This window comes from Pogona vitticeps, chromosome 2 (assembly GCF_051106095.1).
Source record: "Pogona vitticeps strain Pit_001003342236 chromosome 2, PviZW2.1, whole genome shotgun sequence".
NCBI lineage: Eukaryota > Metazoa > Chordata > Lepidosauria > Squamata > Agamidae > Pogona > Pogona vitticeps.
In genome coordinates, this window is record NC_135784.1 from 274,542,086 (window position 1) to 274,567,340 (window position 25,255).

At 37.2% G+C, this 25,255-nt stretch overlaps 1 protein-coding gene across 2 annotated transcripts in view; it reads right to left on the reverse strand.

The window, feature by feature from the left end:
• The window catches only part of RASGRF2 (Ras protein specific guanine nucleotide releasing factor 2), a 126,279-nt gene that overhangs the window by 12,147 nt on the left and 88,877 nt on the right, over nucleotides 1-25,255 (reverse strand). The window contains exons 16-21 of one of the 2 annotated variants that reach the window (XM_020790294.3): nucleotides 21,275-21,403; nucleotides 19,798-19,887; nucleotides 14,772-14,878; nucleotides 2,820-2,932; nucleotides 1,978-2,038; nucleotides 780-883 (exon numbers count right to left, since the gene is read on the reverse strand). In XM_020790294.3, the coding sequence (XP_020645953.3) occupies nucleotides 780-883; nucleotides 1,978-2,038; nucleotides 2,820-2,932; nucleotides 14,772-14,878; nucleotides 19,798-19,887; nucleotides 21,275-21,403 (604 nt within the window). The remainder of the gene's footprint in view (nucleotides 1-779; nucleotides 884-1,977; nucleotides 2,039-2,819; nucleotides 2,933-14,771; nucleotides 14,879-19,797; nucleotides 19,888-21,274; nucleotides 21,404-25,255) is intronic. The other variant, XM_020790295.3, reaches the window with a different exon arrangement.

Sequence of the window (25,255 nt, forward strand, 5' to 3'; positions counted from 1 at the left end):
ATAAATAATCAGAAAACACAGAGTAACATTATTTGTTTGTTTCTGTTTCATTTATTTAGAGACATCCTTCTGGCTCAGAAGAAGGGTCCTAATCCCCATGCTAGGTGGCCTCCTCTGCTGGAGAGAATTGAGTTAGCCAGTTTGATGAAATTAGCAAGCAGTCATGTCCTGGCTCTAAGAAATGAATTAACTGGTTTAATGCCCCAAAGTCTTTTCCTATAACTTTATAAATCCATGTCCAAGTTTTCTTTGGTAGACCTTTTAGAGACAAATTTTAAAGCAAGGAGATGCAGAATATATCTTGCAAGTCTTGTCCTTACAGAGTCATACTGAAATCAATTATAGCATCTTTAATTTTGTAAAAAAGGTTATATGTGTGAGAACTGTAGAAACGTTTATATCTTCTCTGCATCTAGCAGTGGTGGTTTTTCTACAGACTTCCTGAACTGACAACAAGAAAAGAACATAAATATCAAGTGCTCTTTGAAATTCTAATGTAAAATAATAGGTTTGCCTCTTTAGGAAAAGATCTGTATTCTGTTCACACTGTGGTGCAACAGAAAACCTCTCCTAGTGTTCCACATGCTGATATTAACCTTTCTCATTCCATTTATGCTTTCATTTATGTTTTCCAATAAGTACCACTAAATATTGTTTTCTTTGTTATTCACTGACATTCTTTTAATATGCCTACCACCTATCTGAATCAGTCTTATCATTTCAAAACTTCATTTGCAAAATATTTTCGGTTTGAGAATATTTATAGGAAACTCACTTACTCATAGGGTATGCTTCTGAAAACAATATGATCCAAGAGAGTTATTTGTTCAGCAAGCTCCATGGCGGATAATGTTTCAAAGCACTCTGGTTTTGGACACTCCAACTGTAAGTAAAGAATTACAGAGTATATTTAAAAGGCCATATAAATACTTCTAGATTATTTCACACCACATTACATTACTGGCTGTTGTACCAATTTTATTGCCCAATTTCTATTTTTTCCAGAAGGAAAGTGAGAGGAAATAAGTTAAAATAACAAGGATTAACTCTGGATAAACAGGCATAATTTAGGCATAGATAAACAGAGGAACATTGGCATGGTAGAGAAAAGTCACTTAAAGACACTGATGCATTATGCAGCAGATGTTTTTAGTACCTGTGCTCCTACATAGGGGCCGAATGAGGAAAAATAGGAAGATAAAGTATCTTATGTTAATTCAGACCATTACTCTATATAGCCCAGTATTCCAACACACACTACTGGTGGCTTTCCAGGGAATTAAGTAGAATCGTTTATTAATGCAGGGACTGAGCCTCCAACCTTCTTCACGCAAAGCATTTGTTCTGCCATTGAGATAGAACCCATCCCCAAAAGAATTCAGAAGAGTTTAAATCAGTAATTGATCTGCCCTGGCTTTTCAACATTAATAAATTAAATAAATAAATAAATAATAAAGCTGGGATTTTGCACTTTGATTGACAAGGACTATGATTACAAAGCTATATGCTCTCTGAGGGATTTTGCCTCACTTGGTGCTTTCCCCATTTAAATAACTTCTGTGTGGTTTAAGACAGCACATTCACCTCCCCCAACATGCTTTTATTTATGCTCACACTTGCAAACTGATACTATCATTTCCAATAATTTCCATAATAAGATACCTGAAGTGACCACAAAAGGCCCATTCACAGAGATGCCCCAGTGTAACTTGCCTCCACTGTGTATTCAAAAGAGAGACCCACATTTTGCATAACTTTGTACCAAGTCAATGGAGATGTATACAGCAATCCTTTCACCTATTTCCAACATTTCTGATGAGGAATTTGAACACAAAATGAGCAAGTATGAATACAAGAGGGACAGTAATTTGCTAACAGGGTTGCAATAATCAAGCAGTCAAGCACCAGTGTTAGTGATTTATACAATTTTATGTAAATATAAACAGATCTGACAAATGTTTGTTTGGATAAACTCACCATCTGCAGTATGTCCTCTATTTTTAAATGGGTGTCATCTTGGTCCTCCTGAGAGAGAGCTCTAAAACAATTCACAAAATATTCATATGAACTTCTCTGGAGACAACAGTGTTTCAGAGAAACAGCATTGTTCGTAGGACCTCTCAGACAAGATTATGTCAAATTTGAGCATTGATGCTCAATCAACAGCACATTTCTATAGACATATATTCAGTGTATAGGTAAGCCTAACTGGCTGGGATCCTGCCGGGTTGTTCCACTGGAAGAACAGCAGTTTCCAGCCCACCACAAACTTGACTACACTCTTGAATCTTGCTCTGGAACACTCAAATACCCTTTGAAGCATACATTCAGGCAACAGTGAGTTAAGGGGGTGAAGGGAAGAAATTCCTCTTGTGATTTTGCATGTCCACTATTGTGACACTTGATTAACTTTCCAGTAAGTGGCTACAGAATTACATTTTATGAAATGGTTGTTTATCACTTATATATAAGATGAAAGCAAAAAAAGGTAATTCCACACCTATAGCACTGAAAGGTTAAAAGTAGTTATGTGTCCCCTTAGAGAGGCTTACGGAAAACAAGTCTTCACTTCAACCTATATCATTAATTAATTTGGTGACATTAAGATAAACAGAAGGCTAGATGATGTACTCTTGTATTTTGTTAAGAAACATTAGGAGAAAAACATTTTTGTTTAAAAAAGTAACCACCCACAAATTGTAATTGTGATTTGCTTTTTTTGTGAATCCTTGGGAGAAAAAAAAAAACCCGGCTAAAACAGCTGCTACTTGGTTGTTCGTTATAATGAATTTATAACCAAACTACTATAATTAATTTACCTCAAGATGTTTGCAGTAGCTTTTCTTTCTTGTGGCAAAAGATCGGGGTCTCTTAAAACTTCTTCTAGAAGATTCAGAACATTCATTTTGAGTTCATTGTTCAGCTCAAAATCCTATAAAATAAAATATTCCTAGATGAAGGACATTGTGTATTTTCATTTGTGGGGGTTTGCCTCTGCTTTTGTGTTTTACTATTTTACCATGCTACAGAGCTTCTAGAGCTTTTTCTGTGATGGTAAGAAAACTGAGAATTCAACACTTACTTTAGGAATATACATCAAATTCCCTGTTAATCATTTCTGAGTCTGTTTTAGAATTAAATCTTATTTTACTGCAGCATCACACTATCATAGCTCAATCCCATACCATTTCAGTCACATCAGAACAGTCAGCTCACATGAGATAATGCAATTACTCCTCACATGAACCCTTCACCCTTCACATTGATCTGTTGTTCTAAAGTTGTCAGTATATTGTGGGGGAAATCAACAGGCAAATGACAGCTCCAGTATTTCTGTAACTCATGATTGCCACTTAATTTCATCATTTATAAAAGAGGCATCCTTGTAAAATGCTTTGCAGTGTATACATGAAGAAGCACTACATACAGTATCTGATTATACTTGCATTTATCCCCAGTGTTTCTAGTCCAATGATGAAATCTGTCAAATACCTGTTATCACAGTGCTAGCAATTTTCATTAACAAAAAAAAATATACTTTTAGCTGTTCTGTAATACAGTTGATCTTTAAAAGGATAAAGAAATATCTTTATTTTGTTTAAGAAATATGTCTGTATTTATGCACTGTAATCTTCAGCATTATTTCACACCTTACATCCACAAAACTGATAACTATTCACTCTGTCAGGAACCCACAGCCAGTCCAGCACATGTATAATAAATGATTGGAGTACAGACACTTAAACATTTTAAATATGTTTCAAGAATAGCCAGCAGTCTGTTGATATAGTAGAGAGAGCATCCCCCTGCTCAGACCACAAGCTCCCCTGTATTTTAAACCTACACATTAAAATGTATGTGTGAAGGAGAAGTTTTGGTAAAAGACCACTGATTCTAATAGCATGTTTCCTAACAAGGTCCAGTTCACTAAAAATTGTTTTTTTAAAAAACTATTGAAGTCAACACAGATAAACATCCATTGATTTTGGAATGCTAACCTTGTTTTGCAAAATGTTCAGTTTAAATATAGAATAGTAACATATTACTTTGGTCACCTAACTATTCAAATACATTTCAGGGTAGTGCAGGCATGCATTCTGGCACTAAACTTACAGCCATTGCCTGAACTACTGTTGTATCCAAGACATTCGTCTAAGCTCCAGATGATATAGGGTAGTAGTGGCAGCCTCAACACTGTTGCTCTTGAGTCTCTGTCTCTGGCATTCCTGTCTCTTGGAGGACAGAGCTATAAGTATTATGCAACCTCCTGCATGCCTACCACCACCGATGTACATACTTGCTGTCTCAAGTACGGAGGATCATACCTCACTGCAAATGTTGGGTTAAGACTTGACTAACAGTCCAATGACCTTATGCAGAATGGAAGGGTTTCCATCTTGTCCTTTGCCAGAGACAAGAAGATGTCTTTAGCTAGCTCTGGTACCCAAGGAGTTTTGCTTATGCTTAAAATCCACGTATGCCATCTCTGTTTCAAATGTAGATGACGCAGTATACATTGATTCTGATATGAAATTAGAAGTTTTCTCTTGCCCCTGTCCAGGAGAATTCAGAATATTTTCAAAGAATAAAGAATGAGTTGGTGTGGCAATCAAGCAAGTCCATGTTTAAAAATATCATCTGAGGATGTTCTTGCTTGAAATGAACTAATTCTAGTCATTTGCTTTTGAGCTTAGTGCAGATGTTTGGATAAAGGATTTAAACTAAAAGCTTCATCTATCCAGTATATTTGTAGCAATTCTTTTTACAGTGATTGTTTGCTGCCGTATGCACTGTAATTCATCATCGGTTTCCATAGAGACAGAAACAATAGTCACTTGCAAAGTTCTTGAAAATCCTGTATATTTTACTTTCAGTGCATGCTTAGGAGATGCACGTGCTGGTATTCATACATATTTTTGAACAGTTTAATTTTAATTTTTAGTGGCTTCTTCTGGGGGTTACAAAAAGTGTTTCATTTGAATTATGCTCCAAACAAAGCTTGCGATGAATGCCTTTCTAGATACCAACCAAGCCTTTCCCATTACCAATGTGTCTAAGACAATGATTCCCAGCCTTGGATCCCCAGATGTTCTTTGACTAAAACTCACAGAAGCCTTCACCACTTTCTGTGTTAGCCAAGATTTCTGAGAATTGTAGTTCATAAACATCTGGGGACCAATTTATTATGTTAAATACTCCAAATATTCTAAAATAAAATAATATGTTGCAGTTGCTGTTGACAGTATTATTATTGTATTGTTAAACCCTCACAATATCTGTAAGTGTTTTGCAATTACAAAGTATCATGGGAATTTTATTAATGTTTGGTTTTTAGCAGAATTTATAAAAATTTCCAAAATTTGAACATGGGAAAAAGTGAAATTGGCAGATTAGCCCATCTCTAACAAAAGCTAATAATAGTTGCAATAACTTGAATAATACCAGGCTTCTCTTAGATCAGTGGTTCTTAACCTTGGGTTACTCAGGTGTTTTTGGACCGCAACTCCCAGAAGCCTTCACCACCAGCTGTGCTGGCCGGGGTTTCTGGGAGTTGCAGTTCAAAAACACATGAGTAACCCAAGGTTAAGAACCACTGTCTTAGATGATAGTGTATTTCTTACACTGGGGTTGGACAACACCCACACTTGTTGAAACATGCATGAGAGGATTATGGCACGATGTTAGCTATGCCTGCCCTCAACCAGGTCCTCTGCCAAATGCATATACATGATGAGAAACAACACTGCCTTGTTTCATATGTTCTCACTGGTACACTTCAATCAACTTCTAGAAAAAAGACATACTCGACCTTACTCTCAAGCACTTTTCACTACCTCAATAAAATCTTTTGTAAAGGTTTTGTGGAAGACAAACAGGTGTAGGGACTTAGGAACCTGTATTTGCAACTACAGTGAAGAATAAGGGATGTACCCTTCTTAAATTCAGAATGGATTATTAATATATTATAGAATGTGCCATTTCCAGCCCACAGCCTTCAGCTCCTTTCCCACTACATCTTTGGATTTAAAGAAACTTCCCTGTCTGGCCCCACCTTGTACATTTTACTGAACCTTACCTGTGCACCTCAGGAAGTGAATTGTAGTGCTCCAAACACTGTTTTTATCTACCGGTAATTTGCCAATATTAACATAGAGGAGATGGAGTACCTAGTGTGGGCCTGATGTTATCTAAAATTCACAGAAATAATGGAGCAAAGCATGAAAATGGTTACTGTAGAAGTGATGTGCCATCATGGTTGGAGAGAGAAAATGCTATTGCTGGGCAGCCGTGCAGGGTCCATAACCTCAAGAGTGTCCATCTTTACCAATCTAGCACCTATGGCCTACGATAGTCCTCCTACAGCTAGCTTCATCTCTTGGATTATTGGCCAGATGTTTACTATTACACACATGAACCTCCTTTCTTGGCATGACTGCAAAGAAAATGGAAGCATTTGCTCAGATTTTCATCTAACCACTCCTTTTCATTATGTTCAAAACAGAAACTAGAGTTAGCTTTGGTTTTGTTTGAAAGTCATTAGCATAAATCCTGGTTTAAAGCAGGCTTACAGAGATAAACCAAAGATAAAATTCTTATCACTACCACTAACAGTAGTACTACCCAAAACCATAGTTAAAATTACTGTTAGTAATACTTCTGCAGTGACCATTATTGTGAATTGTATATTACTTCCCATATTTAACACTTCTAATATTTTAACAATAAAATATTAAAAATATTTTATTTTAAACTAAAAAAACATAGTTAATTGATAATGAAAGCAAATATTCTCACTCTCCTTTCTAAATGCACCAGTAAAGGAGAGGAAAGAGGAATGCATGAGTGCAAGGTTAGTCCACGTATCACTAAACCAACATTTAGTGTTGTATGCATTTCAAAAGTTCACCACTGAAATTCAGGTCTGTTACTTTGACTATACAAAACACACATATAAAAATACGTCAGCTCACTCACGGAGACAAATTCAGCAAAAGTCCATCCTTTGTCTATTTGTCTCTTCAGTTACACTGATAATTAAAAAATAAATGAAGAATAGTAAAAATATATTTTCCTGTGCATTTGTGGCAAGCTCTATTTTACTCACATGAAAACACAGATATTTGATTTTTATGTAGCATTTGCTGATCTGTGCCTAAACCATATAAATATCTGACATGTGGAGCAATGAATTGTTAGCAGTTTTTCAGACCTAACAAGCAAATGGTGTTGTTATGCAGCCACATTTTTTTCATTTACTTTACAGTATACAGTAGTTGTATCTCTTCTTTATTCAACTGCTTCAATATTTATTGACACAAATTTCTTCCTATTCTCTCTTCCTCTCTCTTTTTATACTTTCCTTTTTATCTCCTTTTGTGATACTCAGATTCCACAATTTTATGTACTGTCTGAAAAGCGAGCATTTGAAACCAATGCTCCTTGTTTGCTTTACCTAGCTGACATGTAAAATAATCTGAATAGATATTTGCTCACATTTGGTTCATATAAAATCTTACATAACATAGGAAAAGCAACACTGTATTACTATTATTTTAACAAACAACACCAACAAAAAAGGAACATATCATACGGTTTATGACACTGAACCAGCAATCTATGCATGAACACTAGATATTAAGCCAACACAGTATTCCTGTTGTACTGGTGCACTTTTCATCAATTGCAAAGCCTTCTGGGATAAAGAAGACTTCTCACTGAAGAACATTCTGTTGTTGTTACTTGCAGTTATGTTACTTATGCTTATGGTGACCCATATAGGATTTTGGAGGTATTTGGGATTATAAAATCTGTCAAATGACATGAAATCTATGTTATTACAGTGGAATGTTCAAGAAATAGCTTACCTCCGCTACCCCCAATGAATCTCCACAGGAAAGCAGGGATCTGACTCCTAGTCAGGTACTCTATCCACTACACCGAACTGGCTCTCAATCAAAGAACAAAGAACACTCTACAGAACTGATGCCATACTTAACAGTCTCTCATGTTTTATAGCCTTCACCAGCCAATGCTTGTATGTCATATCAGTGGTGATAGTAGGTGTAGGAGTTCTGACATGATGCTGATCTGCACAGTCACTTTAAAAGAGGAGGCAAGACACTAGAAGGCAAGTGGTGAAGTGGTTAGAGTGTTCTCCTGGGACCAAGATAATGAAGATTCACATCCCCATTCAGCAACAAAACTTGCTGGATCCCTTCAAACCTACCAGTATTACACAATCTAACATACCAGTACTCATGAAGTGGGACAGAGGGACCATAGATGTCGGGGGTGAGCACAGTGCAGTATGTGGCCTGTATGAGACCCCAGAAGCTTTTCTGAGGTCTCCCAGATCTCTCTGGATGTTCTGAAGTCCTCCATCTAAAATATGGAGATGAAAAACTAACTCCTCTAATTCATCCTTCTCAAACTAGAGTGGGGAAGAAAGCCTTCTTCCTTTGATACCTGCCCTTCTCTGCAATAGTTTTCAATTTCCAGGTGGTGCAGCCCGCAGTAGGTCTCAGGGGCAGAAAATTAGCCCCTGGATCAACAGATAATTGGCACCCGGATATGCACTATTCTAGAGTGAGAATACAGTAAAATTAGATCTTAAAAAATGAATTATGACAGTATACTGAATCTATGAGATGCAGTAGCATGGAACACATATTTCCATACTAACCTTCAAAAGGAGAGGCACAGAAGACAAGAACAGCTTTTCAGATACCTGTATTATTTATTTAGCTATTTATTATTTCGACTTATATACCACCCCACAAAGCAATGCACTCTCTGGGTATTGTACAGCAAGCCATACAAACAAAGGATCAATACAAAGCAATATACAAATATAAATTGACAAAATTTTAAAATAAGTCAATAAAACCACTGAACTAGCTAAGCAATCTTTAGATAAGTAAACAATTGAGAACAACATTGGACTTCAACACTGGATCACTAATGAATGGCAGCTTTCATTAGTTTTTCCTTATGGGGCAAAAACAGCAAGCAATTTTTAAGCAAAAGCAACATGAAGAGAAAAAGAGGACATATCTTTTCTTCTCTCCTACGGCTTTAGATTGTCATGTCTGGAGAACATTTTATAAAACAGCTCTAGGGGAAAGACTTCCCATGATTCAGTTTGGCAGACGTTTGTATCGTTTGGCTTTCAGGGAAATTATCAGGCACTGCCTTCCCATATCAGCTGGGAATAAGAGAAGTTTTATTCCAACACAACAGGAAAGCAACAGGCAAGAGAAAGCTAATCCATTTTTAAATTCAAATTTAAAATTCCACTGCCAAGAAAGCAGTGGTGGAGCCTACACGAATGGTTAGTTATAATATCCACATCATACACTACTCACATATTAATATGATGGATACAATGCCTCTTCTTTGTTTAATACTGCTTTAGAGCTCTCAAAAGTAGCACCAACTTTCTATCTTAAGCATTTTTGTAAAAACAACTTTTACAGTCTGGCTGGTGGGGGGGTGTCTCTCAACTTTGATGTGAAAAGGAAGAGAAGGTGGACAAGTATCGGTTGTTTGCATAAATCTGATAACTCTGCCTCTTACATATGCAGCTTGTTACATAATAATGTTCTTTGAAGAGACAAGAAATGTAAAATACCTTTGGGATGCTTCACTGGGAGAAATTGCAGGAACATTGCAGCTTCTGCAAATACCCATATTTAGCCCACACCAGGAGCTACTTTGTATAATATGGAGCAACCAACACATCACCATGGAAACTAATTGCAAGCTAGAATTATGACAACACTTGTACACACCTGCCCCTGTGTCACTGAAGAAACAAGTGGAAAACAGCAACAATAGAGATTGATTGACAAAACCCTTTCTTGAAACCCCAATGAAATACTGTACCAGAAATAAGGTCACCAGGACATAACCCAGGTGAAAGTTGCATTTCTTGACAAAATTAATATAACTCATTTGTTCAGAGCAGAGTTAGAGGACATGAAACTGCCATTGTACATTAAACCCATGCACCTGGTTCTCCTCTTCTCTCTTGTTACATCAGAAGAACTATTTAGTGTGATGTCATCCAAGCCGGGTTTATCTCCCTTTTCTCCATGTTACTTGCTATGCCTCCCAGGTGTGAAATCTTGGCAAAGTGATATGCTTGACATAGTAAGTAATTGAAGATTTTAGAGAAAGAAGAGTGATAACTCAACCAGACAATGTTGTTCTTGTTGAGATTTTGATATGAAAATGTATTAAATATTAATGTTGTATAGTTAAATGTAAAATGGCTGATTTTACCTGAGTCACTTTACTGATTATATTCAGGTGTGGGTATCAAGGATTAAGACTTAATGTTGTACAGCTGTGTACATGATGAACCGTGGTGTAACAGAAAATGAAGTAATGTATTTTCTGATTGGTCACAGAACTGTACATAAGTCATGTGTAAAATGAACGTCTTTATCTGATGTAATTCAGATCACTTTTTCCTACGCTGTGTGTTGCGTCATGTTATGCTGCCAGAGGAATGTCTATTCTCTATGTATATAAATAGACTAAGTTGTTGGTTTTACTCTCTCAGTGTCATAAGTATCTCTACTAACCAATATTTCCTTACTCTGCTGATGTTATGAGAATACACATTATAATCAAAATTTTCAACACTTCTAGTTGTCACTGGCCAAGACCCTACTGAATTTCTGTTCAGTAGTGCTGAATTGATTTAACAGCTTATCAGCTTCGTGCAAATTCTTGTTGCTTTCTTATAAAATTAACAAACTCTCAGCAAGGCTTTCAGTCAAGAAGGCGAGGAGGGGCTCCCCCAAATTTCCAATATAAATATGGATGTTTGGAGTAATTGATCCCTGACCTATGGGCAAAAGGAGCCACAGCTGCAACCCACATCAGTCTAAGCTGTGTACCTCATTTAGATGGGCCTAAATGACCAGAGGGAAGAAAGCAAACTAATGAGCAAGGAAGACGGTCTTAGCAGTGCAGTGCTTATCGGATAACAGTAGTAAATTTGGCAAGCATAATTTTTCCAAATAGAAAAAATCATTTGGAGAAGAAGAGAAAAAAGGTGCTCACTAAAGTGACATTATCCTGCTGCAGTGTAGGATAATGGGGACTGGGGACATCACCATGAATGAATTAAGCATTTTATTTGCATTAGCTCTATGCCATAGCAAGATGAATATAGAATTTACAAAGATATAAAATCAGCATATTAAAATCAAGAGGATAAATGCATATACATCAGATATGTATGCAAAAATTAAACAACTAAATCTATAAAAGGTTACTATTTTAAAACCATAATTGACTTAATTTTGATCAGTTTTGTAGTAGAATTCCTCTGAAATGACCCTCAAGTAACACTGAAGGCATGACATTAAGTTGTGTGTTTGAAAAGGACCTTCTACGTATATTTTGGAGCTGTTAACACATGGAGATTAATGATTGTGTCATTATTTTTGGACAACTTGTCATGGAGTCATCATACAAAGGACATGATTTATTGGTGGCAGACATCACCATCAACATCATTATAAGACACACCTGCAACTCTTCCTCTGGACCTAGCTGGGCAATTACAAATGCTGGAAAATGAAAAAAAAGTGATGCCAGCTGGATTGGTATAAAATAAACAACCACATGGTTGAACAAATAGACACAAATGTCACTGAAAAAGCGTGGGCTTTTGCACAATTAGCTTTACATCATGTAGTCCCTGCAAAATTAATCTGTTTCAACTGTGCCAACTCCAATATAAACTGCAGGTTATTTTGCAATGTAGTCGCATCCTTAGAGAGGCTTACAGTCCCTTTATTACATATGTCCACAGTTAGATATTCAATTGTCATGGCTAGTTTATAACTAAATCCTGAGTGAATCCTTATTATAATTTGTGACAATGAATTATATTAACTTGAACCTGAACATGCACAGGGCAAGTAGAAACAATACAATTTAACTAATGGAAAAGGACCTAATCTGTCCTTGGGTTCAGATGCAAAAGTCTCCTTTTAATTTCAAGGAAAATATAAGTATCATGAGAGTTCTGTTCCACGTTTCTTGAAAAAGAATGTTGAATAGTATCACCAAAAAAGCCCACTTACTAATAAAGAACCTGTCAAACTTGAACAGAAGGCAAGAATACTTTTAATTAGCCTGAATTATTGTATGCTTGGTTAGTATTCTGGGAAAACATACATTTCTAGAAGGCTTGCAGAAGATCAAACCTTCCCCCCTTCAGCATTTTTTCCACAGTGATGCAAAATCACCCATATTGGGTATTTTATACATAACTCTCTGGGTACCAAATCCAGCACTTAGTTATGCAAACACAATTGAGATTTCCTTAGAAGAAGATCAAGCAATTAATCAGAACATTATTTTATGGTTCTTATAGTTAAACTAAAAACTGCTAAGTCAATACAGTGGTTAGAAAATGTTGTGTAACTGTAAGCTGTCTGAGTATATTCTTGTGAGAACGCTATAAATGAAATATGTGCAGCAAAAAAAATTATAATTTATATGCTCTTTCCATTGACTTGCACAGGTGAAAAATAAAGGACACATCCTGAAGACATCCAGGAGAGGAAGCCCCATTGGTCATCCCAGTAAGTGCTCTACGGGCAACAAGTGGATAGGATTTCCAAGCCACTAACTACCTGGGAGGATGCAGCCTCACTCAGGCTCAAAGTGGCATCTATCGCATAGTTATTCAGAACAGAGCTGTCTCAATCTCTAGAAAACTAAATTAGGCTCCATACTGAGTCTGCAGTTAAGTAGGTCTTGCAAAAGAAAAATGAAAGGACCTCTATGCAAAGCACTGAAGAACACCAGTTTTTCCCCTGTGCTTACTATATGCTACCTGCAGCATCAGAAGCAGCATGCATCGGAATAGTAGCTGCAACACTACTTTCATTCATGTATTTGTGGGCTTCCCATAGTGATCTAGTTGGTCACTGTGGAAAACAGGCTAGATAGGTTTTAGTTTGATCCAGCCATTACGTTCTTATAACCTAAGTCCAAGAAAATGAGGATGGAAGCGTCAGGATTTTCAGCCTTTTCCTGTTCAGCCCATTTTCTGATGTTAAATATTGGGATCCAGAAGTTTCTCATCCCTTTAAAGCAGGTTTTGACATTTATTTTAGGGTACAGGAAGGTGGGTGGGAGTTAGGAATTGCCTCTGTCATGCTTCTGTCATTGCAATGACTGTGCTCGGCAGTGATTGTATTAACACAGAAGCCATGGGAAACCATTGCCATCTGACAATGCTCAGCTTCAAAATCTGCTATTCTGATTTTGCAGAGATAGTAAATCATTTCTGAGCTTTAATCTGAACTTTACAGGGACTAACCAAGGTCCTGAACCTTATCCCCAAATTAGTTTCAGACCCTGAATAGCACCTTTAAAATGTGGACTGAAACCCAGAGTGGATTCACAGCCCACGGACACACCCAACTCTGTAAAACTGACGTTACTAGCTTAGATGGCAAGGACTAAAGGTTATATCGTAAACACTTCAGGAGACCAATCTAATCAACTGGAAAAATTCTACACCAGATTCAGCCACTGCTGCACTGGTATAGAGATTTTTCATGACTGATTAAGTTATTTGGTATATTCCTTCTCCAAATGCTACTCTCTGTTCTCCAGAGAGCTACCAAGTAGAAGAACTGGATCCAATGTGTAATCTAATAACTGTATGATAGCAAGAAGAAATTTGTTGTGCTGCTGTTTTTTGGACTGTTAGAAGTTGAAACATAAGTTGTAAGAGAACACTATACAGTGGTGCCCCGCATAGCGACGATAATCCATTCTGAAAAAATCGTCACTATCCGGATTTGTCGCTATGCGGGACTAAAAACCCCATAGGAACGCATTAAAACACATTTAATGCGTTCCTATGGGGGAAAAACTCACCGCTATGGGGAAAATCCTCCATCCGGCCGCCATTTTCACTGCCCGGTAAGCGAGGGCAGGGCACGAAAACGCTGTGGGCAGCCATTTTCTTCACCCAGTGGCCATTTTGGAACCGCCGATCAGCTGTTTGTAAAACATCACAATGCGAAGATCGGTAAGTGAAACGCTTACCAATCATCGCAATGCAATTTTTAGGCATTGAGAATGTCGTTATGCGATCGAAAAACGATCGCAAAAATGCGTTGCAATGCGGATTCGTTGTTAAACGGTGCGCTCGCTATGCGGGGCACCACTGTAGAATTATGATCTATGGCTATTACAATACACTTAATTAGTAATATAAGAAACGTATTTTACTGACCCAAGGCTGAAATTGTGACATTACTAAGTCTGCCTTATGACCTGATGGATTCAAACTTTTCTTACTAGTTTATTCATGGTAGTAATATGCCAGCACAGTCCCTTGGACCACTGGTTCTTAACCTTGGGTTACTCAGGAGTTTTGGACTGCAACTCCCAGAAGCCTTCACCACCGTGCTGGCTGGGGTTTCTGGGAGTTGCAGTTCAAAAACATCCGAGTAACAAAGGTTAAGAACCACTGCCTTGGACTACAAGCAGATCATAGTGCCTCTGGCAATCACACAACAGTAATATCCAAGACAGCTATTTTGATAAGGTGCCACTGTAAAAATTCAATGTTCTTCCTGAGCTTTAATTCTCAGAATATAGTCAAGCATGACAGTTCTACAGAATGGGCAGAGGATGTGCATAACATATGGACAATGCAAAGGAAGTATAACTCTTTGCCTTGTATCTGAGTTTGCTGAAAAACTGCAACATAACAAATACAGTACCTGAGAATGCTTTGAGACCCAGTGGCGAAGGACATTCAGAACACGATTCGTGGCTGCTCGACGTATTATGAATTCCTTATCACATGTTCGTTCAGAATTATTAAATCCTACACAATTTAAAAGATAAATTGTGGTGAAAAAATGAAATGAAATGAATGGTGAGAAAACTGCCAAAAGATAATTAGATATATAAAAGTATTATGCATTTATAGGTAAACAATAAACAGTTGCCTACATTTTTACATGCTACCTCCTCTTCGCAGTCTTGAATATTACACACTTCAGATGTATGTTAAATACCATACTAGAATATTGTCAATTCTGTTCAAATACACCAAACTGATAATTTCGGTGTTCTCATTTTCCTGTCGATGTGATCATTTTCCATGTAGCAAACCAGAGAGAATTTGGGCTCAAATATTAGCTCTTGTCCCTGCAATCCTATGCAACATAGGCAACCACATTCAGTGCTGAATCCTGTTAAATTTGCCATATCTTCTGGTCTCTTACATTCTGCTTTTAAAACTTTGCTTTTAAGTCTGCTTTTAGGGCTTAAAACCAGGCAGTGCAGCATCAAGCTGCTTTGTTAGACCCTTGTTAAAAGTTCTTCTGGCAAACTCAAAAGCTTTTGGGATAATCATAACAGAGGCATTGCTGACCAAAGTTTTTAGATTTCTTTCCTCGCGATAGAGCAGAGATAGGACAGGGTTCCCCCACCTGTTTTGGCCTTCAGAAACCAATCCAATTATCCATCTGGGCAGTATATAATAACAACACAGCAGCAGCAACAGTAGCAGCAGCAGTAGCAATAGCAACAACAACAACACAGCAGCAGCAGCAACAGTTGTTATTATTCATAAAGAAAGAAGGCACAGTCTTTTTCAAAGTCTTGGGATTAAGTTGGAAAAATTATCTAAACTCTTCTATTTTGTGTAAAAAAGAAAACAAGCAAACTGTGGATAGCTCCAAGTTAATGTAATACTAGCTTTGGATAATTTACCCACCACTGGTATTAATTAGGATTGATGTTCCTGTTTAAAGATAGAATGTATAAATACGTATATAGAGAAGTCTTACACCAGGTTAGCCCATTGGTCCATTTAATCCATTATTATTTGCTGTAACTCACATTGTCTCTCAAGACTGTCCAGCAGACTTTATTCACATGACCCAACCTGATGCTCAGTGGTGTAGTGATACATTTGACAGTGGCCATAGCCAGTCCCTGCCTCGCAGATTCAACAAACAAGGATCAGCTCTTCTGCAAACCTTAATGGCTCTTAATTGCACATTCAAGACTTCAACACCCTTCAGTGCTTTGCAGTATAATAGATATAGTTTACAATGATAAACTGTTCCTGGGAATATCCATTTCTCTTCCAATACTTCTGTAACTAAATCCTGAAGAGGATATGATGTCATAGCCTCTACTACTCATAAAGTCTTGGGTCTTCGACCCTGAGAACCCTGCTCCACTACACTACCACAGATGCTTTATACATGAGATACTAATGTTGATCCTGGGATTTTTGCATGTGGTCTACCACTGAGTTATGATATTTACCACGTATAGCAGATAATGCATTTATTAAAAGGGGATGGTCTTCTTTCACCTTTCCCCAATAATTATAATTTTAACATGAGGTTATTGCTGAATAAAAGCTACACAGTATGAATTTCCTCAGCTTGAAGGAGAGCATTTGACCAACCGGTTGACAGAATTGCTAAGCAACAGTTCTCTAGATTCAAAACAGCTCTTAGAGAATAAAAATAGAAGTCTATTCAAATTCATTACAGTGTTTGTGAAGTAGAGAGGAAAAAGAATGTTGCAAGAAGAAAAGATTAATGTTCATTTTTATAAAATTCTAGATAGAAGGGAATAAACAGATTCTCTGGCTATTACTGGCATGTCAGATAGTGGCCAAAAGCCTGTTGTGCAGTTACGTAAAAGGCATAACTTTTAGTGGCAAATTGCCATAAGTTAAGAAATCTCTGTAGGCATTATCTGTTGCATGCCAAGTCACGCAACTCTGTGTGCAACAGATAATGGCTAAGAGGATGTCTTAACTTACCAGCAATTCACTACTAGAAATTATGCCTTTTGTGTAACTGCACAACAGAATTTCGGCCAGTAAGTGAAATATAATCCTAGAAGAAAATGTGGAAAATATGTAGATTTCAAATAGGAAGACATAAAGAAGTAAATATGAGGTCCAAGATCATAAGGAATAGGGAATACAATCATAATTGTGGAAACACAGTCCTTAAACTTTTGTTTAAATTTGACAAAAACAAAAAGATTAAAAACTCTACAGAGATATGCTGTAACCTGGAGCAATTGCCTGTACCTGTACTTCAGCAGTGTAAAATGAAAATGTTATCAGATATAGTTTATGTAGCAGTGATAGCATAATTGATTGGTTGGTTGATTTTAAAATGGATAGGCTGCCCTTTGGTTCAAAACACTATGCAACAAAACCATTTTAAAAAAATATACAGACAACCACTACACAAAGTTATGCACCACAATGGCAAAAGTAACACAAAGCCCAATACTTTGACATCAAACATAATCTAATCATCTCTCAAACAGATAGCTATGTTAGTCTGTTTCAGCATTTATATCTAACATAAAAACAAAGATATTGTGGCACTTTCTAGATTTGCAGATGCATTCCAATGTATATTTACATGGAATACAACCCACCTCCTCAGACAAAAGGAGAATAATATGTAGGCCACATGATTGTATGATAGTAGAGTGAGAACCAGGTGAAATGGAATAAAAGGGTGTCCATTATATTTATAATGAAATCTGGAAGTGACAGTAGCATTATTAACATCCGTAATGAACATTCAAAGTATTAATTACTATCAACAGGTGGAGAATTAGCATGTCTGTCAGCAAAATCATCTGAAAACATTGTAGAATGAAAATAGTTCAAAGCTAATAGAACAAGATGGTCTTTACTAGTGTTCTAAAAATTACTAGGAAAGGGACTAGACAAAAAGTCCTGCATTCAAGAAGATTCTGTTCTATATACTGACCCATCTGAAGATATCAATTGGCAGGAGGAATCATGCAGGGGCACACAGTATTTTTAATACCATCCCCACAGCTGTTTTAGCAGCTTAAGGGTGATAACTAGCATTAGAAAGGACTTCAATGGCATCGTTTTTCACTGACTTAAACTTGTTTCATTGGAGGCATAAAATATTATTCTTAATTAGCAGATATATGTATTTAAACCTTATTTACGAAGGGGTGCTGATAAGTATTGAGCCTTTCCCAGAAAAAAAATTGAGCTAGGAAGCTATAAATTGCAGGGCGTATTGGCCAATGTGCCTATATTTAATGGTGCAAAAATCAACTACCTCTGATTTTAACTTATCTTTCATGTTCAGGTCCAAAATGAACATGACAGCACCTCCAGAAAAGTTCAATGTGGAAGAGCATAGGACCATAATCTAGTTCCTGTTTCGCCAAGGGAAAGGTGCAAAGCAGATCTATGATGAAATGTCACAAACTATGGGTGACAGTGGCCCTTCATATGCAACAGTTAAACACTGGGCTGTCAATTTTAAAACTGGCCATTTCGGTGTTGAAAATGAGGAACCTTGTGGAAGGCCTGTTTCTTTCTCTGTGCCTGCAAATGTGAAAGTCATCCATGACATGATCATGGAGGACTGCCGAATATCAGCCCAAAGTATTTCTATATATCTGAGAATATCACGTGAGAGAGTTGGTGCCATTATTCACAACAGCTTGGAAATGAGAAAGCTGGCAGCAAAGTGGATCCCCAAACTTTTGACAACCGAACAAAAGAGGAAACGTGTGGAGTTGTCAGTGGCTGTTTTGGAACGTTTTGCAAGAAATGAGTCAGATTTCCTGGGCAAACTGGAAACTGGTGATGAGACATGGATCTATTGTTATGATCCTAAGACAAAAAACAGTCTAAGGAATGGAGGCACAGTGGTTCCCCCACGGCCAAAGAAGTTCCGTGTGCAAAGGTCAGTGCAGAAGCAAATGACAACAGTTTTTTGGGATAAGGAGGGAGTTCTGCTGGTGGACTACCTCCAACAGGGTTCAACCATCATTGCAAAGTATTACTGTGCTTTATTGAAGAAGTTGAGGCACAACATCAATGAAAAACGTCAAGGAAAGCTCTCAAAAGGTGTCATCCTGTTGCATGACAATGCCTCATCACACACTGCAGGTGAAACAATGACAAAACTGACCCTTAGGCTTTCCATTGATGCCCCATCCATCCTATTCTCCTGACATGGCTCCTTCTGACTATTATCTGTTCCCCAAATTCAAAAAACACCTAAAGGGACAATGATTTGGGAGTGTTCTGGAGGCAACTTACGCTGCAAATGAGTGGTTACACCAGCAGTCGGAAGAATTTTTTTGCAGGGACCTAATAAGCTGCAGGGCAGATGTCGCAAGTGCATTGACTTTCTGGGGGAATATGTAGAATAGTGTGGCAGTTAGAGCTCCTAGCTCATTTTTTTCTGGGAAAGGCTCAATACTTATCAGCACCCTTTTGTATCACAGTGTAAAGCTCATTTGAATGCTAACTGTACAAAGGATACTTAGGTTGAAAAAAAGCTGTACTGCTGTCCCCATTCCTAATATTACACAGCTTCCTCCTCCCTTACTTTCATACATTGAGTATGGATGTCAACACAGAGAAAGGCTGTAAGGCTATAAATCTATGTACACAGGCTCTCATTTAAGTATACTCATGTACAATGCTGACATTGGCTGAGCCCTGGACATGTCTGGGAGAGAGACAAAGAAGTGACACTATTAATACATGAAAGATTGTTGTACCACTTACATTTCAACACCAGTTCATCTCTTTGCTTATCACCTAGACGAGGTCCTTAATTACTTAGGTTGTAGGTTAAAGCTATTTTTTGAAAGTGCCATAGTAATCTTTAGGTTAAAGGCCTATTTGGTTGAATATGCATACATTTACTGATGCTCAGAAATCTTTTTCTCTAGCATCAGAAGGCTCACCTGGTGGGCTCCCATGGCCAGCTGCAGCTGTAGCAATAGCAAAAGCAGAAGCAGGAGACACAGAACAATGACAGTTGTCAGTCACCTGTACTGCAAAGAAAGAAAAAATAAATAAATAAACCGAAAACATTAACAGGTGACATTATTTTGTAAATACAAATTACTGGTTGAACATTAACATTGCTATGTTTCATGCTTATATACAAGCATACCTTCCTGCTGAGAAAATAAAGGAAGACACAGCCACAGTCTATTTTATTAAAAATATTCTGATCAAGAAATACCTATTTTAGCCCTGGAGTGTTATGTTAAACTGTTCAGTTTTGTTGATTCGTTCCAAAACTGGAGCAAAATTCTGGACAGGCTTTTCAGGGTCCCTTTCCTTGAAGAGAAAAATGCCACTATTCTTGCAAAATAAGTGTACATGTACGTATATGCAAATTTGAAAGCTAGAGTGAGGCCAGGCAAATAACAGGGAAAATTTCTCAGTATGGAAATATTGTTGTTAGTACTCAGCCTGTTCATAGGCACTGAACTGACTCTGATCAGTCTTCTCCTTGTAATATCTATATCAACTGATTTCAGACTACTTATTTAATTTCAAAAAATCCTATGTGACCAATAAATACCTTCAACTTGGTTCTTGCAAAACTGCTAGTAATAATATTAAAGTCAATATTTCCCTCAAAAACGCTCAGGTCCACAGGTCCAAAGTTGGTCTGCCTTAGTTTTTATTATTTACTATAGCAATAGATATCTGAGAATAGAGAGGACCGGAAAATGCAATGATGGTTAAGGTCAAACAGATGTCAACAGATATCACATTCCCCATTTCCCTTCCAGTGACAAGAAGGAAAATGGAGAATGTGAAGAGGTGCATGCCTCAGAGATGAGACTTGCAAACTAAGTTTATGCTTACCTTTCAGTGATTTTACAGAACAAACTATTATCTAACTGTAAGATACAGAGGTAAAGAGAAACATGTGATATGAGAAAAAACAATTTGTTCACATCCTGTAATGAGTAATTTTTATATTATACCATCTGTACATTTTCTGTGCCACAAGTGTAGGGCAAAGAGAATTTATTCCTAACTAACAGAACTGATACCATACATATCACACTACACAGTATGCCCTCAATTTGGTTCTTGAAAATCTGTTAGTAATAATATTCAAGTCAATATTTTCTTTAAAAAATGAATCTCATTCAATATATTACAGAACATTTCATCTCAATGCACATATGCGCTTTTCATTCTACTGTAGCTTATCAGGAATGGTATTATTCATATTTCCTTTTTTATATACTCTGTGAGATGAAACAGAAATATAAATTACTTCCAGACTAAGAATTATTTTTTAAAAAATTAAAAATCGGACTAATTTCTACCTGAAGACAAAAACCTCAGTCCAGGACTGAGTTAAACAAATACATGCAAATATGTATTGTGTAAGTCAATATTTTTTCATCTTACCCCCTGCTTGCCGATAACGTAGATGTCGAGGAGTTGAAGGCGATCTACATGGGGAGAGCTCAGGAGTATCCACAGTTGAGGCACTTTCTGGAATGGTGCGGTCCACTGATACAGATTCTAGAACCGCTGCTTTAAAAAGTATGCACTTTAATATTGAGAAATGATGGGGTCTTATAATTCACCTGCACGTATTTTAAAGACTGAGCACTTTTTCTGGCAAGATGGTCTGCTTTACTGGGAGTTTGCAGAGAAGAGGCAGGGTGACTGGAGCCCACAAGAATTGTCCCCAAAATTTATAGGGAGCAAGTTCTGAAACTGGCCCATGATCGTACATTTGCTGAACATTTGCAGCTTAAGAAGACTTTGACCAGAGTTATTGGCCTAATATTGCCAAGGTGGTGAAGTTATATTATGCCTCTTGTGAAATCTATCAGAAAGTGGGATGCCATATGGCTTTTTTGTTTGTTTGTTTGTTTGTTTTGTTTGTTTTGAGCCAGCACCTACTGTTTCCCAGCCTTTCTGATATTTGGCTTTGGATATTTGGGGCCAGATAGATCTCCCAACTAAGTCTGGAAAGAGATTTATTCTAATCGTCATTAACTATGCTACCAGGTGTGCTAAGGTCATTCCCCCATCTTCTATGAAAGCTTAGAATGTGACCAGAGCCATTGTGGATTTTACTATGTGAGGTTGCCGAGGGTTTTAGTTTCAACTTTGTCTAATCTTATGACCAATTGTTTGAGATCACTGAGGTGGAACAGAGACCAACTGTAGTTTATCATCAGTCAGCATACAGCAGCGGAGCAGGCCTAACATACTTTGTAGAAAATGATCAAGGCATATGTGTTGGAACATATTTATTGTATATCATGATGTTCGTCAGGAAAGGCTCTTGGGATACAGCCCTAAGAATTGCTTTGTGTGCAATCTAAGAACATCCATTGACTTTTCTTAAGGAGAACTGGGAGGGCAAAATTGCCAAGAGTCTTAATCCTGTTGCCAAGTTTGTGAGTCAACTGCAACAAAGGTTGTAGGATGTGTGAGAAGTGGCCCATTAAAGTTTGGAAGTCACTTGAGACAATCAAAAAGTGTATCATGATGCCAAAGCCTGATACCGAGATTTCAGTGTGGGAGATCAAATGCTGGTGTTGAGTCCTATTAAATGTAGCACATTGTAAATCATGTGGGAAGTTTCTTTTGTAGTAAAGCAACAACTTAGTGCTGTGAACTACCTGACTGAACATACTGGTACAGGATATAAGCCCAAAATATATCATGCTAATGTTCAAAACCTCATGTGGCCAGAAATTGTGTGTTCCTGATTTGTGCTGCAAGGAAGGAAACAAAAAGCAAAAGCAAAAAGCAAAGTGTGCTGCTTATATACTGCCCCATAGTGTGAGAGAAGGACGTGTTAACAGAATTTCAGGAAGAGTTGTATTTGTCTCCTTGTATGACCGATTATGAACAAGGGAGACTGCATGAGCAGTTTTAATAAATATATTAGATTTAGTGTTAAATATATTTAGGCTTTAGTGTTAAGTACTGTTTGAATGTATTCAATTTTATTGTATTTTGCTTTCCTTTCGAACTACCTTAGCAGGAAGGTTTTCTTTTTCTTTTTGAATTACTTTTATTTTGGCTGTTATGTCAGCTTGCTGACACTCCCAACAACTCAAAAAATGACAGATCCTGGTTCCTGTTGCTCTTCTAAAAAATTAGACTTTGTAGTTTGTACCTAGGATGATCTTCCTGGGAGAAAGCAGAGAAAGTGCCCACTGGTGATTGGAAGGCCACAAAACTTGCACCTTATCTCTGCAAGAAGATAAGCTGGACTGAGCTCACTCCTTGGTACAGAGTTAATTAGCAGAATGGTTATAGCTTAGTGAAGGGGGGGAGAAGTTACTGTCCTCTTTGTGATAGTTCAAAGAAACTCAACACCTGATTGATGGAAAAACGAGGTGAGGTTACATACTGTAGTATAGCTTACTTATCTCTTAGGAAAATACTATGCTCATTTGCTACTCTTTACATGATTTGCACTCTATATGTGTTCTGGAACTATGTTGAAAGTATGCCAGGATGTAAGTATTAGCTTAGCTTTCTTATTTTCTTGTGTGATTTTTCAGGAATTGTTTTTGCCTCTAACTTTGTGATTGCTTATTTTGTTTCATGTTACTTTAAATATTCTGTAACTGTTGAAACAGTTGTTGAAATTTTGCTCTTTTTACTTTTTCACCAACCTAATACAATATACATTTTTACAACTGTTTGGTCATTTTGAAGTAAGAGGGTTGACGGTACTAAAACCAGGCTTGCCTTGACCATCTACTGGGAGCCTGTGTGTTTTGTGGGTATTTTGTGGTATTCTCACCTTGCAGGTTTGGCATAAGAGTCAAAGTGCTTAACTTTAAACTATTAAAAACATTCTTTTATATATCAGCTACAGCAGGCTAATATTTAAAATCATATAGTATCTGTTAGGGCTGATCCTGTGTATAGAACTGTCCTTATTTAAGTCCTATCCTTGTAAGATGAACGGAGTCAACTGTATCCCAGTGCTGCATGCAAGACTGCTTGCAACCTGCCCCGAGTTTAAAAACAAAAAAATCTGCAAAAACATCATTTTCTGTTCTTGCAAGCCTCCATGATTGACAGTTTTGTAACAAAAAACGTTACAGCAACCATAATTCAAAAAACCTCAAACTCACAAAAATGAATTCAGAAACAGTTTCCCAGAAACATTCTGGTTTAATATTTCGTTTTCTAAAAAATATAGAGGTCTGGTCAGCCCCAGACAGTTTTCCAATATTGCACAAGTTGATGTAGCAGCATGTAACAAATTAGAGAGTTCAGGCAGTTCAATGAACAGTGTTTATTATGCTGTTCATTGATAATGACAGACCATGAACCTGAAAGCTTCACTTGTCAAATTAGACAGATTCCTTTGTCATATCATTCCATACTGCCCAGAGTTTTCTCCATTTGATAATTAAAAATTGCAAAGAGTCTGGTACTTCTATCTCACAGGAAGCTCTCTAACAAAAAAACAAAGCTGCGTATATTAGCCAGCACTATGTCATCTAAAGCCATTAGGGCTTTCGCACTAGCTAGGCTCAATGTCTTTCCTTCTAAGCTTCTGGAGGGAAGATTTCGAGGTTTGCCGGCATCAGATTGTCTCTGTCCTTGTAACAATGATAAGGCTGAATCAGTTGGTCATGTTCTCCTTTTCTGTTCTTGCTATCGGGATCTCCGTACGGAGCTTATATCACCCATTATTTGTAAATCTCCTGGGAGATCAGAGGAGGATTATGTGCAGTGGCTACTCTCAGACAACACCCCTTATATCACAAGACAGGTGGCCAAATTCTGTGCTGCAGCAATGGTTGTTCGTAAACAGATGTTTGGGTAGGTGATTTTAGATGGATAATATGTTTTTAATATAACACTGCCTGAAGTTTCACCAATATTAAGGATATATGATGTTATTAATTGGAAAGAAGGGGTTGTTTTATCATGTTTTAATGGAATTTTATTATCCTGCCCGAAACAATAATTGTATGTATCTATTTTATATTGATTTGGTTTTACTGGTCTTTGACCGTAATAAAGTATACTAGAGTTGGCTCATTAAAAAGCTGCGTATATTTTGTATGAAATCTGTAACTCCTATATATAAGAAACTAAAATTAAAGGGGGAAATCATCTACATTAATTATATTTGCATTCATGAACTTACTTTTGTTCCTTTACAGTTGAAAAAAGAAGTTCATTCTGAAGAGTAGGTTTCTCTAACTAGGTATCACCTTACAGCCCTTTCTCACTGTTGATATCAAAATATTCACAGGATTTGACACTTTTGCCCCAAGGGACACTCCTAAGCAATATTGAAGGAAATTCAGATGCCTTGCTTAAGCAATTACAAATAGCTACGATGAATAATGCAAATTAATAATATTTGTATGCTGTTTTCCATAATTCTAT